Here is a 17,117-nt window from a genome sequence, read left to right on the forward strand (position 1 = left end):
AATGTTCGCAAAAAGGCACTTGGACACTCCACAGAAGATTTGGCAAAATATTTTTTGGACTGATGAAACCAAAGTTGAATTGTTTGGGAGTAACATGCAACGTCATCATGTGGAGGAAAAATGGAATAGCTCACCAACATCAACACCTCATCCCCACCGTGAAGCATGGTGGAGGGAGTTCATGATTTGGGGCTGTTTTGCTAACTCAGGGCCTGGACAACTTGCAATCATTAATGGAAGAAAGAATTTAAAAGTTCATCAGGTTGTTTTGCAGGAAAACATGAGGCCGTCTGTCAGACAGTTGAAGCGAAAAAGAGGATGGATGCTGCAACAAGACATCCAAAACACAGGAGTAAATCCACTTCAGAATGGTTTCAGAAGAACAAAATACAAGTTCTGGAGTGGCCAAGTCAAAGTCCATACTTGAACCCCATTGAGATGCTGTGGCATTACCTAAAGACAGTGATTCATGTCAGACATCCCAGGAATCTGACTGAACTCCAGCGGTTTTGTAGAGAAGAATGGGCCAAGATTAGTCATGATCGATGTGCCAGACTGATCTGCAGCTACGGGAAGCATCTTGTTGAAGTTATTGCTGCTAAAGAGGGGGCATAAAATATTAAATGTGATGGTTCAGTCACTGATTTTTCCTCCTTCTGTCATTTTTTGCATACTATCCTCATTAAAATATGAAAACCTATAAATATTTGGGTGGTTTTAGTTAAAGCAGACACTGTTTTTTCTTCTGTGTGATTTTGAAAAAGATCTGATCACATTTGATGGTGAGTTTATGCAGAAATGTGAGAAATTCCAAAAGGTTCAGATACTTTTACTATATATACTATATACTAGGAGTATATACTATACTACTTTTAAACTACTAGTATATGTAGTATTTACGTTTTTATTTTTAAAAATGTGGGGGAAAATGAAATATTTTCTTTCAACAAGTTATTTTTCTTTTTTTTTTTCTTCAAAAAAATGATTTACATGTCTTACATTAAAAACACAAATCAATAAATATTCTCTTTTTCATTTATATATTATTTTTTATTAAAAAGGAAAGAATGGTAAACAATCAGTTTTTTCAAGTTAAAAAGTATTTTTTTTTTTAAATATTTATTTTATTTTACTTTAAAAAAAAAAAAAAAAGAAAAACAGTCAACTAGAAACGGCAAATTCTGGGGAAATGACGATCGGGCTTTGCTGTGTTAGATACAGATCTATCAGACCACTTTCTTTTGATTTTGGGACATTTCGTGGACACTTCCTCTTGATATCTGGTCATTTCCTGTTGATTTGGGGACATTTCGGGGACTCGTCTTTTCACATGGCTGCCAATGGCATCGACTTACTTGGGCTCCAGTTGAATGTCAATTGGCTGTATTGGTAATTTTTTGATAAAAAAAATCAAAAAGAGCTATGTTTTCCTGCCATTGAAAATGAACCGGAAATTTGGACAGACATGGCTGTCAATGGCATCCCATTAGAAATGAACGGGACAGTTTTTGCCAAATTCTGTATACAACTTTTATGCCTCTTACCGTCCTGTAATTTTTGATGTGTAAATTAAGTGATTTGGTCAAAAATTGTAGGACAAGCTGCGTTGAAAATACCCGCGTTTACAGGCGAACGGAAATTTTTTTGGGGCGGGGGTCATTCGAAAAACTCCATACGTTGCGCAAAAATTCCAGTCATTTTGAGTTTGAAAGGTGCCGGTCGTTCAAAACTTCGGGTCCCATCTAAATATTCTCTGAATTGTACTGGAAAAACAAGGTGTCAAAGCACATGCTTTACTTTTGCCGGCCACACATAATTACGTGACAAACCAGATCGGGCCCCCGGGCCTTGAGTTTGACACCTGTGCTCTAAGAGACACGGAGGAGGTCGCGTCCACCTCATCGCCCTTGTTGTTTAGATAAGAAAGAAACGGCTCATTAAATGAGGGAAAACTCCGTCGATGTGATGCAGAATTAAATCCGGCGAGGCGCTCGCGGCGTTCTCTTACCAAGGGAGCGGCAGCGGCTGGTTGTGGGATCAAATTCCTCATTGTCGTTGGGGCAGATGCACAGGAAGCTGCCGTCGAAGTTCTCACACAGGGCCTCCCCGCACAGTGCCAAGCTCATCTCGCACTCATTCACATCTGAGGGAGGGGTCGCAAGGTCAATAAAAGGATCGGGCGTGTACACAAAGGCATGTGCTCCATAAGGACACAGTAGCGCATATACAGTCTCGGTATCAGGGGAAGTTTTGGTTTTACATGCTTCACATATTTGCTGCCATTGGCATAGGCAAATAATTGCTGCCAGCCCCTCCCAGTCAGAGGGGATTGGACGTCTACTGCGAATGGCACTGAAAGGTGATTTTGTGGTTAGAATGTCTGCCTCACACTTCTATTTTATTTATTTAAACTAGGGGTGTCAAATGATTAACATTTTTAATGGAGTTAATTACAGCTTAAAAATGAATTAATCGTAATTAATCGCAATTAATCGCAATTCCAGACCATCTATAAAATATGCCATATTTTTCTGTAAATTATTGTTGGAATGGAAAGATAAGACACAAGATGGATATATACATTCAACATACAGTACAAAAGTACTGTATTTGTTTATTATAACAATAAATCAACAAGATGGCATTACCATTATTAACATTCTGTTAAAGCGATCCATGGATAGACAGACTTGTAGTTCTTAAAAGATAAATGTTAGTACAAGTTATAGAAATGTTATATTAAAACTCCTCTTAATGTTTTCGTTTTAATAAAATTTGTAAAATTTTCAATCAAAAAATAAACCGCCATTGTTGATGTCAATAATTACTTACACAATGCTCATGGGTGCTGAAGCATATAAAATCAGTCGCACCCAAGCGCCAGCAGAGGGCGATAAAACTCTAACACAAAAAACACTACAAGTACACATTTCACTTTGCTGTCATTTTAATCTGTTTGAGCGGGGCATTTGTGCGTTAATTGCGTCAAATATTTTAACGTGATTAATTTGAAAAATTAATTACCGCCCGTTAACGCAATAATTTTGACAGCCCTAATTTAAACCTGTCCTGTTCAGCTGTTTGACACGGAGAATGGAAGTCTAAGTGCCCGGATAGTCTGAACAGTTTCAATACTTCACATTGAGAGTCTGACATACTCCCATTGTGATTATTCAACATACCTCGTTTATTATGACAAGGCAGCAAACAGGATGGGTTTATGGGGGAACAGAAGAAAGGAAACACAAGAGAAGAAAGAAAAGAAACACAAACAACAAGAAATACATTGAACACCTAACTACACTAACTACTAATATGTTGGTGCTATCGTCAGCTAAATGTATTTCCGGTTGACACCATGTGGGAGGCCTTTTGACCAGGGAAAGAGAGGGAAAGAGGTAGGGGAGTCGAAAAGCTAAGTGATAGAAAAGGGTAGAGAGTACACAAATCATCTCTGTGATCTAGAACCCAGTAATCGTGTGAATCCCTTGTGATTGTAAGCCTGTTGGCGACCGACCCTACACCACCCCATCGCCAAGCACCGGGACCCCCCGCCCGAGCACGCCCAATCACATCCAGTCGCACGCGAGCCCCACCGGGCACGTAACAGCCACGCAGACGAGCGGAGACGTCACGCGGGCAACGACACAGGGCTACGGCCCCCACCTTCTAAGGTTTGGGGGTTTGAATTTCAGCAAAGTCAGCAGTAAGTTTGGGATATCGCGAAACGTCAAGATACGCATCGAGTTTGAAATATATCGTAATGTCAAGACTTGATGCACTGCCAAATGATATGAGCAGTATAGGCCAAGAATACTTCAGTCAAATCACTTACGATGAGTAGCCACTAGCTATTTTGTGGCGCTGAAGGATTGATCAGAAGGAATGACAAGTGATGACACGTAATAAAATCAAAGGCCATTTAAACTCACGGTTTTAAAATTAGACCAAAAATACATTAAAAAATCACATAACAACAAACTAAAAAGTATAGCTAGCAATCAATGAAAGAACTGGAACAGTAATTGAAGAAATAATAAGCACAGAACATGAACTATGAAAGTTATGTACAGTCCCTGACAAGTCTTCTCACTTATCCGTTTTGTAGAAACAATTGCTAATAACCTGACTTTTAATTATTCAATGGGTTTCAGAAATGGCTCATATGAAAGCTAAGACCCTCCCAAACGATGTTGAATGTTATTTGTTTCACTGAAAAAAGATTTATCATTTAATGAAGACATAAAGTTCAAATTTAGGAGAGACAAAAGTTTTGTCGCCTACAGAAAGTAGTGTGAAAATTGAACAAAAAAATGTACTTCGAATACAAAAATGTTACATAACATAGGCGAATTAAGTAGGGGTGCTGTGAGATCAAAATTTAATATTTTGTATGACTTCCATGGGCTTCGGCAAGGATTCATGCAATTTATTGATGAAGTCATCAGGAACATCAAAGAAAGCAGTCTTGCATGCCTCCCAGAGTTCATCAACATTCTTGGGTTTCGTCTTCCATGCTTCCTCTTTCATCCTACCCCAGACATGCTCAATGATGTTCATGTCTGGTGTCAAGGTTGGCCAGTCCTGGAGGATCCTGATCTTCTTTGCCTTGAGGAACTTTGAGGTAGAGATTGAAGTATGCAAAGGAGCACAATCCTTCTGGAGAATTTGTCCCTTTTTATGGTTAGGAATGTAAGAGGCAGCTAAGATTTGTTGATATTTCAGACTATTTATGTTGCCTTCCACCCTGCAGATGTCTCGCACACCTCCATACTGGATGTAACCCCAGACCATGATTTTGCCACCACCAAACTTCACTGTTTTCTGAGTGAATCTCGGATCCATGCGGGCTCCAGTAGGTCTCCTGCAATATTTGCGGCGACTGTGGTGTAATTCAATGGAAGATTCATCTGAAAAATCCACCTTTTGCCACTTTTCCAGCGTCCATCCTTTTGACAGGCTGTGGGCCTTGCCAAATGCCACATGGTTTTTTAATTTTCTGCACCCTGAGAGATAAATAGGCTGAAATATCAACAAATGTTAGCTGCTTCTTACATTCCTAACCATAAAAAGGGACAAATTCTGCAGCAGGATGGTGCTCCATCGCATACTTCAATCTCTACCTCAAAGTTCCTCAAGGCAAAGAAGATCAAGATCCTCCAGGACTGGCCAGCCCAGTCGCCAGACATGAACAGGATGAAAGAGGAAGCATGGAAGTCGAAACCCAAGAATGCAAGACAGCTTTTTTTTTGATGTTCCTGATGACTTCATCAATAAATTGTATGAATCCTTGCCGAAGCCCATGGAAGTCATACAAAATATTAAATTTGGATCACACAGCACCACTACTTAATTCGCTTATGTTACGTAACATATTTGAAGTACATTTTTTGTTCAATTTTCACACTACTTTCTGTAGGCGTCTTGCCAAAATTTGACCTTTATATCTTCATTAAATGATACATCTTTTTTCAGTGAAACAAATATATTTTCGTACATTCGACAGCATTTGGAAGGGTCTTAGCTTTCATATGAGCCATTTCTGAAACCAATTTAATAATTAAAAGTCCGGTTATTAGCAATTGTTTCAACAAAATGGATAAGCGACAAGACTTTTGTCAGGGACTGTAAGTGTTTCAATTACATACTTTATTTATTTACTTAAACATTTTTTAAATATCGGGACACTGGCATAACGAGGGGCATCATAACGTGAGTTTAGGTGTATCGTCCCATCTTTGTCCGCAGTGGGTTTTCCAGAGATAACATTTGTAATGTCTTAAATAGGGCTGTCAAAATTATCGCGTTAAAGGGCGTTAATTAATTTTAAAAATTAATCACGTTAAAATATTTGACGCAATTAACGCAGATGTCCCGCTCAGACAGATTTAAATGACAGTACAGTGAAACACTCACTTGTGTTTCATGGAGTTTTGCCGCCCTCTGCTGGCGCTTGGGTGTGACTGATTTTATAGGCTTCAGCATCCATGAGCATTGTGTAAGTAATTATTGACATCAACAATGGCGGGCTACTAGTTTATTTTTTGATTGAAAATTTTACAAATTTTATTCAAACGAAAACATTAAGAAGGGGTTTTAAGATAAAATTTCTATAAATTTCTATAACTTGTACTAATATTTTTTTCTTTTAAGAACTACAAGTCCCTCTATCCATGGATCGCTTTAACACAGCGGTCTCAAACCGACTCCACAAAGGGCCGCAGTGGGTCCTGGTTTTTGTTCCAACAGATCCAGCACAAACAGTTCAACCAATGAGGTTTCTACTAACATAAGCAGCACCTGATTGCAATCAACTGATTACACTTGTAAGAAACCAGATTGGTGAAAAGGTATTTGTCTCGTTTGGTTGGAATGAAATCCAGTACCCCCTGCGGCCCTTTGAGGACCGGTTTGAGACCACTGCTTTAACAGAATGTTAATAATATGAATGCCATCTTGTTGATTTATTGTTATAATAAACAAATACAGTCCTTATGTACCGTATGTTGAATGTATATATCCATCTTGTGTCTTATCTTTCCATTCCAACAATAATTTACAGAAAAATATGGCATATTTTGGAGATGGTTTGAATTGCGATTAATTGCGATTAATTAATTTTTAAGCTGTAATTAACTCGATTAAAAATTTTAATCGTTTGACAGCCCTAGTCTTAAATCTTCATCCAGTATACATCAGCGCATTTACATACCAACACACTTGCTAGCATCTCCGGGTGGGTTCGAGTAGCCCAGATCGCACTCGCAGCGATAGGATCCATCGGTGTTTTCGCAAAAGCCGTGGCTCCCGCAGATGGTCTGGTTGAGGCACTCGTCTATGTCTGCAAAGGTGAACGCACGCAAAGGGAAGCCTTTAATGTTTGCAATGTCACCGCAGAAAAATACACAGTATAAACGCTAGTTGTAACTCACTTTCATTCCCAATTCCAATTTGGCTTACAATAACAAGCCAAACCACAGTCTTTCTAACATTTCAAAGATGTTGGACATATGTATTATACAGTTCAGTGACAGGGTTTTCAAACACCAGTGTTTGTCAGTTCATTCAAGGGAATTTTGTCAAGTTGTATTTAAGTAAATCCAGAGGGTCTGTCGGGATGGAGTGGAGCAGTGGCTGTTAAACCTGGATGAAAGAAAAACCTTTGTTTTCCTAATGCTCTGTATACTGTATTTGGAATAAGCATTGAAGCAATGCTACTTGGACAAAAAGGTCAATTTAATTGCACGTTTCTGTCGCATGGAATAATTCATTCCTGCCTATTGGCGAATTTACATCGTCCAAACTTTTGTCTCAAGAAACTTATATTTTTTTCCAGTGTTTTCACAATTTTGTACGGTAAACATTATGGCTAACCTCAAATCTTTCACGACCGATTCTTTCGAGGGTGGAATGCCATTTTGAGGACACTCCATGAGTTATGAGAAGAGTTATATATATATATACATATATATATGGTAAATGGAGTGTACTTATATAGGGCTTTATCTACATTGTGACAATGTCCAAAGCACTTTACATTAGCACACATTTTACCCTTTCACGCACACATTCACACACCAATGGTGCTGCTGCCATGCAAGGCGCTGCCAACTAATTGGGGGCAAGTTGGTTCAGTGCCTTGCCCAAGGGCACTTCGACAGTGGGCAGTCATAGAGGGAATCAAACCGCTGACCCTTCGGTCCCAGAACAACTCAAGCTACCAACTGCGCCACATTATATATATATACATTTTTATTTTTTCAAAATTATAATTTGGGAAGAAAAGTGAAAAAAGCATGTCTTATATGTATCTCTTTCCAATGCTAAATCTGAATAAATTTGAACACAGAAAAAAAAAAAAAATATTGATATTATCCGATATCATTTTAAAATGCTTTTATAGACTGATATTATTGGCTACGTGATAAAATCGGACAACTCTATAACACAAGGAATATAATAATACATTTTCATTAGTTATATGTATTTTGGGGCAAATAAGTATTTAGTGAACCACTAATTGTGCAAGTTCTCCCACTTGAAAATATTCGAGAGGCCTGTAATTGTCAACATGGGTGAACCTCAACCATGAGAGACAGAATGTGGAAAAAAAAAAACAGAAAACCACATTGTTTGATTTTGAAAGAATTTATCTGCAAATCATGGTGGAAAATTAGCATTTGGTCAATGCCAAAAGTTCATCTCAGTACTTTGTTATGTACCCTTTGTTGGCAATAACGGAGGCCAAATGTTTTCTGTAACTCTTCACAAGCTTTTCACACACTGTTGCTGGTATTTTGGCCCATTCCTCCATGCATATCTCCTCTAGAGCAGTGTTGTTTTGGGGCTGTCGTTGGGCAACGCGGACTTTCAAGTCCCTCCACAGATTTTCTATGGGGTTGAGATCTGGAGACTGGCTAGGCCACTCCAGGACCTTGAAATGCTTCTTACAAAGCCACTTCTTTGTTGCCCTGGCTGTGTGTTTGGGATCATTGTCATGCTGAAAGACCCAGCCACATCTCATCTTCAATGCCCTTGCTGATGGAAGGAGATTTTCACTCAAAATCTCTCGATACATGGCCCCATTCATTCCTTCCTTTACACAGATCAGTCGTCCTGGTCCCTTTGCAGAAAAACAGCCCCAAAGCATGATGTTTCCACCCCCATGCTTCACAGTGGTTATGGTGTTCTTCAGATGCCATTCAGTATTCTTTCTCCTCCAAACACAAGAACCTGTGTTTCCACCAAAAAGTTCTATTTTGGTTTCATCTGACCATAACACATTCTCTCAGTCCTCTTCTGGATCATCTAAAGGCTCTCTAGCGAACCGCAGACGGGCCTGGACGTGTACTGGCTTCAGCAGGGGGACACGTCTGGCAGTGCAGGATTTGAGTCCCTGGCAGCGCATTGTGTTACTGATAGTAGCCTTTGTTACTGTGGTCCCAGCTCTCTGTAGGTCATTCACTCGGTCCCCCCGTGTGGTTCTGGAATTTTTGCTCACCGTTCTTGTTATCATTTTTGACGCCACGGGGTGAGATTTTGCATGGAGCCCCAGATCGAGGGAGATTATCAGTGGTCCTGTATGTCTTCCATTTTCTAATAATTGCTCCCACAATTGATTTCTTTACACCAGGCGTTTTACCTATTGCAGACTCAGTCTTCCCAGCCTGGTGGAGGTCTAGAATTTTGTCTCTGGTGTCCTTCGACAGCTCTTTGTTCTTGGCCATAGTGGAGTTTGGAGTGTGACTGACTGAAGTTGTGGACAGGTGTCTTTTATACCGATAATGAGTTAAAATAGGTGCTATTAATACAGGTAATGAGTGGAGCCTCGTTAGACCTCGTTAGAAGAAGTTAGACCTCTTTGACAGCCATAAATCTTGCTTGTTTGTAGGTGACCAAATACTTATTTTCCACTCTAATTTAGAAATAAATTCTTTAAAAATCAAACAATGTGATTTTCTGTTTTTTTTTTCCCACATTCTGTCTATCATGGTTGATTTTTACCCATGTTGACAATTACAGGCCTATCTAATCTTTTCAAGTAGGAGAACTTGCACAATTGGTGGTTGACTAAATACTTATTTGCCCCACTGTACATATCCACTTTTTACAATTTTAAAGTCAAATCATAGACTTGATAATGATATTGACGGGTCACATCCGTCATACACCTTCAAGTAGAGGGCTTGCCCACATCAAGAGGAGTTGTTCTCAAACACGCATGCAGCGATCTAACAGCGGATTTAGGTTGAAAAACTATGAAAGCTGTACCACATACAAACAGGAAGGATCGTCCCAGGAGTGATTTGTTCGAGGATTCATGGTAGTTATTATATTTTTTCATACCATGCATGCATTTTGAAATGTGAAAAAAATCAATGGCAGAAATTAGTCGCTACAGCATTTGCATTATACTTTGCAATATTTACGTAAAATAAATGCTACCTGCAAGTTTTTTTTTTTTTGCTTTTAACCAAGAATCAAGACTCTTTTACGTCCATATCTATACAGAATTCAGGGATTTAAGCATTTATTCACAAGAATTTTCACCGGAAAAGGTCTGTTTACATATGGCGGCCGCCACATTGGCTAACAGACTAGCATCGTATTTCAACATATTTATGTAAAATAAATGCTAACTGCACGTTTTTTTGTTGTTGTTGCTTTTAACCAAGAATCAAGGCTGTTTTACGTCGATATCTGGAAATAATTTAGGGATTTAAGCATTTATTCACAAGAATTTTCAATGGAAAAAGCTCTTTGTTTTTCAGAAGGCCGAAGCTGCAGTGGCTTCAAGACTAGCAGCACATTCGACATATTTACGTAAAATCAATGCTAACTGGATGGTTTTTTTGCTTTTAATTATGAATTGAGAAAGTTTTACATCCACATTGATAAAGAATTCAAGGATTAACGCATTTATTCAAAAGAATTTTCAACATAAAAAGCTCTTTGTCTGTGTTTCCGCTCGGTCAGCTTTGATGGCGATAGGCCCGCTATTAATCGGCCCCACGTCCGTGTCCTGTCAATATCATTATGAAGTAGGAGTGGGAACCTCTTGTGACCTCACGATACAATACGATTTGCGATACAAAGCTCACGATAACGATAATCTGACGATATGGTGATACAACGATTATCGATACATTGCTCAGGAAATCATTCAAGGATATACTACAAACTAATAAACAGAAAAACAAGCTTCTGCTGTGAATTGGAATGAGTTTATCACTAGTAGACGTCCAATCCATTTGAACTGGGAGGGTGGCAGCGAATGAACATTCGTTCATTCGCTGCCATCCCTCCCACTTCAAACGGATTGAATGTCTATGGCCGTTAGTGGCTGCCAATGCCATGCAATGAGGTCATTTTGGGCCATTAAAGGTCATTTGCCTTTTTATTTTCAGTTACTAGTTGATTTTGGGGTATTTTAAGGGTCACTTCCTGATTATTTTAAGTTACAGAAGAGAATAGAATCACCCAAATAAATAGGCAGTGACTCAACAGGAAATTACCTGTAAATGAACAGCAAGTGACCTGTAAATGCCCCGAAAATCGGACAGAATGATTGCGAATGCTCTGGTTTCGAATTAGTGCTGCAACGATTAATCGATTAACTCGAGAATTTGATTAGAAAAAAAGATTCAAATTAAATTTGCTACTTTGAGTATTCGTTTAATTAAAGTGGCGTTGCAATGGTTTGCTTTGAAAGTGTTTGCATTTATTTTTATTGATTTGGGTGGATACACAGACCTCATTAAACATGGCTGAATCCATCTGCTCCCTGTTAAGACCAACATAAGCGTTTGTTTGAGCTAATGATTTTTTTGAATGCATTCCTAATTTAGTTTAACCCTTTAACACCGAACGTGTCGGCAGCGACGCGTTTACGCATGTCGTCTTTGAAGCTTTGTCACGCTGTAATTACGTCACCCACGTGCCGCTGGTTGGTCTCATTTGAAAGTGCGGAAGTTGATGTCCACGCCAGTTTTTATTTGAAGTCAATCGACCAAGAAAAACGGGAGATAATGTCATTTGAGTTTTACAGTTTTATTGCACTCATGAATATGCATTAAAACGCTGCATGTACCATGTATCTATCTCCATATTTCCATCATTTCTTGTCCTTTTTCAAAACCGAAAGCAGCACAAAAGACTACATATCCCAAGAGCCGTTGTGATGTCAAGAAGGGCGAACCGAATGTGGACATTTTTAATAAATTTGCGAGCGAGGCGCCAACTAAGGAAAAGGAGGCATTCGAAGCAAGCAACGGCCGGTTGGATTGAGCGAGCGACTTTGAAACGTGCAGAATGAATCTAAAACTAAATTTAGCGCAAGGTAATGCATTATTTCATTAACTCAAGGAAGATGAGCCGTATTTGTCGTTGTTTTCCTGGGAAGAGTCGGCGCCTCGGCGAATAGAAGTGACAGCAGCGCGCAAACGGCTAAAGAGTAGGTTATGTGTGACGCAGCTCCACGACCTGTTCATGCAGAAGCTTTATTGAGTGCGCAAAAAAAAAAAAAAAAAAACTTTATTGGGTCGTATGCCAGAAAAAATTGAATTGAACTGAACTACTTGTCAATATTTTTGAAAATACTTTTTTTCAATGTTATATATATTTTTTCTTCACTATAATCTTTTCAATTTTTGTAAAGATGAGTGTTCGAGAAGCTTGATTGCATGTACGTATATACTTTAGATAAGGTGATGGGTATAATACCTAACTCCACAAAGAGATATCCTCCAAACCCTTTTTGTGTTAGATGATATATATATATTTTTTTCTCACTATTTTGCACTGTATATAACCTGTTTTGACCATAGTATGTGTAAAGGCCAAAAATGCCTATGACCATACTTGCTGTTTGTGTTGAATTGTAAAACATAAAACGATTCAATCTTATTTTTTTCTATTGAATGTTTATCCTAACAAGTTGAATAAATATTATCAAGCTTCAAACCGGTTGGTCGAGCATGTTTGGTTGTCAATGGGACGTCAACATTACAAATTTTGAAAAAATATTTTGGGATTTTTTTGTCTTTTTGGGTCCAAAATGTGGATTATAATTGGTCAGTGAAGAAAACAACAGTTTGGACATGAAGTTCAAGGTGCCCTGAAAAAAGGGACCGAACTTGGCCATTGTGAACAATTTTTTCTTTGAAATATAAAGGCAACATCAAATGCATGCAAATTCGGCCAAAATAGGCTTAGGTGTTAAAGGGTTAAAGGTATATTTAGCCATTTTTGGTAGGAATATGTGTCCGGGCCATTTGTTTAGAGCATTGTAAAAAAGCCTTAGCATTTTATAGCATTTAAGCTAGCGGAGTTGTGCTATGTAAGCTAGCCAGTTGTTCTTTTGTTGTACATAGATCCTCTTTTTTTTTTTTTTTTTTTTTAATATACCGTGTGAGGCTCAGCTCAGGTATTTTAATTTTTTATGTTCCTTATCCAATTACTCGATTATTCGCACTAAATAGTTCATCGATTAATCGACTACAAAAATAATCGATTGCTGCAGCCCTATTTCGAATGAACGAACGTTCCCAGTCTAAATGGATTGGGCGTCGAGCACCGTCAACGGCAGCCTTAGAGTTACCTGAGACAGTATTATGGTGGAAGATTTTGGTAGCAACTTTTTTTTTTTTAAACATTGACACCTTTTTAATCTTAATCTTTAATCTCGATTCTTGGAAGAAGCATATCGATAACCTTTTGGGATACAAAGTATCACGATATATCACCATTTCAATATATTGTCACACCCTTATTATGACGTATGGTCAAATATAAAATATATTTTCACTTTTATTGCAAATACGTCTCATTTAAATGGCAGTTTTCCTTTAGGGACATTTAAGATAAAAGTGTTTACTACACAAACATGGAAATTAAATGTCAAAAAAAAATATTTTGCATGTATTATATATAGTTTTAGAACCCATTTAAAAGACTTAGTCTGATTTTTATCATGGACATACAATATTTATATCCTGGGAACAGCTTGGAAAGACCCACAAACATACTTCAAAGTTCAATCCCATCAAACATGTTAAGGATGGACTAAAAAAGAGATTTGCAAGCAAAATGTCTTCCCAGAAAACTGGAAGCTATCAACTCAGAAGCCCAGAAATCTTGCTTACATCCAGTTTGTGATAACATGAATCATGTTTTGAATCAGATTTATAGTTTATAATTTATCAAGAGAGAGCATTTTATGGACATAATAAGAAGCCCCGGATCGGGAGAGGCTGAACCTGACATTAATCAAGCAGGAATCACAGACATGATAGAAAATACTCCAGTGCGCTCAGGGACCAAAACAATCCCCAATGAATGGAGTTGTTGTGGCAACTTAACACACTTAAAGAAACATGACAGGCAACCTGGGGTCTTAGATGTTTTGAAATCTTTTGTGGGGAAATGAAAATATGCTATTTTGTGTCGTTTAATCCTGGGGTATGTTCTAAAGCATTTTTTGGGCATGTGTAATTATTATTATTATTATTATTTTTATCACATTCAGTGACATTAGGTGCCCTTGTCGAAAGTGTAGCTAGGAGCTGCCTCAAAATGACAATGTATATTTTAAAATATTGCATACAGTGAGGAAAATAAGCATTTGAACCATTCGATTTTGCAAGTTGTCCCACTTAGAAATGATGGGCGGGTTTGAAATTTTGATGGTAGGTGCCTGTCCACTGTGAGAGACAATCTAAAGAAAGAAAAATACAGAAATCACAGTGTATGATTTTTTTTTACAATTTATTAGGGCCCGAGCACCAACATGGTGCGAAGGCCCTATTGTTCTGCAAAGGATTATTATTAATGATGTCCCGATCCCGATCACGTCATTTTCAAAGTATCGGAATCGGCAAAAAAATATCGGACATGCCTTTTTTTTTATATATATATTTTTTAAATTAAATTGTTTTCTAATTGTATTTAACGTTACAGACAAAATGTCTTACACTCATCCAGAGTCTTTAGTTTTGGCTTAAAGTAGGGCTATCAAATTTATCGTGTTAACGGCGGTAAATAATTTTTTAAAAAATTAATCACGTTAAATTATTTTAACGCAATTAACGCATGCGCTGCACGACCCACTCACGCATTGTCGCATTCAATCTATAATGGTGCCGTTTTAACTATATATAGAGCTAAAAGGCAGCGTAAAATGAGTAGAGTGAATTTTGGCAGTCTTTGGAGCCTGTTTTTAATTGGCTAAAGCCTTACAATCCTTCTGTCAACAACTATAAATGTAGTGGGAAGCAATGTGGGGAAGCAAGGTAGTAGTTGATCGGTAACACTTTATAATAACTATCTGTTTTATAGTTAATAGATCATTAGTAAACTGTTGATAACTGATTTATTGTTGATTTGTAAACAGTTTGTTAAGCATTTACAGGGTGTTCTTAACCTGAAACACAGTTTGTGTAGAAACGTTTCAAGTTTTTGTGTGTAACATTTGGCATTTCTATCTTTTCAGGTGAAGAAATGCCGTTCACTTCAAAAGAAAAGGCATTTTGATAAGGCATTTTGCAGGCAGCGCTCATGTTGCACATTTATGAAAATCAGCCATAGAACCAACAAATATTTGTACTTTTCTTTGTATATTTAACCAATAAAACTTATGACCTTCAACATAAGTGTATATAGTTTTATTAAGATCCATCAACTAGCATGGGCATTTAGAATGGGGTCAACCATATTGGAACACCCTGTAAATGCTTAACAAACTGTTAACAAATACTTCACAAATCAACAATAAATCATTTATCAACAGTTTACTAATGCTCTATTAACTAGTAAAATGGATAGTTATTATAAAGTGTTACCAGTTGATCTTTTCCTTAAAGAGCATACGACACCAGAAAAAAAGTCTTACATGGCATTATTATGTGAATTAGAATCATATTTTGAGACGATTCGACTATATACAACAATTTAGCAAAGCGCAGATGACGAGAAATTAGTCTTTTAATCTGCCGGTTAGCCACGCCTACAATTATAGGGCTTTAGCGTCACCAACAGGTGGATGACGTCAGCGGTAGACTAGGCTCATCGGTTTTACTATTCAGCCCATTGAGGGGGAATTGTTCAGAACGAGGAAAACGAGACGAAGAGAGCTGCAAAATGTCATTGTTTCAGTCTCTCTACTCCCAATATTTTTACAGGATATTCTTTTTATCCAAGTATTTTTCCCCAATAGCTAAATAAATGGCTTGAGAAGGACCAGTCAGCCCGTCGAGGGGGAACTATTCACAATGAGGAAAACGCGACGAAGAGAGCGGCAAAATGTCATTGTTTCTGTCTCTTTACTTCAATATTTTTACAGGGTATTCTTTTTACCCAAGTACTTTCCCCAATTGCTAAATAAATGGCATGGTCATGACAAATAACTTGTGCTAAATGGAATATAAAATAATAAAAATCCATTTATTCAAGACGACATGGCAAAATTACTCCATAATGGTCAAAACAGTCGACTTTACCTTTACTGTCACACCTGCCGAACGATATTTTATGACACCTAAATCGGACATATGTCATTTCCCTTCCCCGGCTTCGGAGAATGTAAACAGACCAGAAGGAGTGACAGCTAGCCGACATGCTAACCCGAACCGAGGGATGTTTCAAAGTCTTCGAAGTGGAAAATCACACATAACTAGCCTGGATTATTTGACATGACGACCCGGTTGTTGAGTTTCTTTGCGGATCGGCAAACCGCCCGGCGGAGAGCAATTTACAGTTCGTTCCCTGGAGGAGGGTGGCTGGAATTGTTGTGTTGTGTAGCTAACGTGCTAACAGCTAACTGCTAATGAGCGTGAGGATAGCTTTTTACATGCCTATCAATGATCAAACGTAAGTAGTCCTTTATTTAAAGGAATTTTATAGTGTTTACTTTGTAATCACTGTATTCGTATTTGACATAATACAAAACAAGATGTTTACTCACTTCCTTGTAAGTCCAATGGTCCCACAGTAAATATCCACGGTGAATGGGAACCTTTTGAAACTCCAAAAAGGCGCATACGCCTCTCCCGCATACAGAATGATTTTTCTGCAGCCGTTTGGCTGGCGTGATGCAAAAAATAAAAGTATTAATCCGCAAAATCAGCTGAATCCTTCGTCCTCATACACAACAGTACACTGTAGCGTGAAGAGGACGTCTTCTACCGTACACGTCACAGCGCCCTCCTCCTCAATGCGAGACCGAAGCCGGAAGTCACTCATTTTCCTGGCGCGGGATTCAAAAAACTAAATAAATATAGCGATCGCTTCCACACACATCCAAGCGGTCCATATCATTCAGGAGCATAAAATACCGCGTGTATTATGAAATAAACATGCTTTTTCGTGTCACAAGCACTTTAACACCCTATGTTATTTCCCAACGCAGAGAAGATATATCAATTGGTGCCACTACGCACAGTCATGGTTGCACTTCCCATCATGCATTTGGGCAGAACAGTTAAATGGCTACAGTATTATTTACTGAAAGCTCAACAAATACACTAGATGGCAATATTTAGTCACAATATACAAAGTCACATTTATCCTTTAAGAATTACAAGTCTTTCTATCCGTGGATCCCTCTCACAGAAAGAATGTCA

General features: G+C 38.2%; 1 protein-coding gene across 2 annotated transcripts in view; it reads right to left on the minus strand.

Annotated features, from left to right (window-relative positions):
* Window positions 1-17,117, minus strand: part of LOC130930729 (latent-transforming growth factor beta-binding protein 2-like) — a 309,203-nt gene that overhangs the window by 28,649 nt on the left and 263,437 nt on the right. For both annotated transcript variants that reach the window (XM_057858789.1, XM_057858788.1), the window contains exons 32-33: window positions 6,713-6,841; window positions 2,009-2,143 (exon numbers count right to left, since the gene is read on the minus strand). In XM_057858789.1, the coding sequence (XP_057714772.1) occupies window positions 2,009-2,143; window positions 6,713-6,841 (264 nt within the window). The remainder of the gene's footprint in view (window positions 1-2,008; window positions 2,144-6,712; window positions 6,842-17,117) is intronic.

This window comes from Corythoichthys intestinalis, chromosome 15 (genome assembly GCF_030265065.1).
Source record: "Corythoichthys intestinalis isolate RoL2023-P3 chromosome 15, ASM3026506v1, whole genome shotgun sequence".
NCBI classification, from domain to species: Eukaryota; Metazoa; Chordata; class Actinopteri; order Syngnathiformes; family Syngnathidae; genus Corythoichthys; species Corythoichthys intestinalis.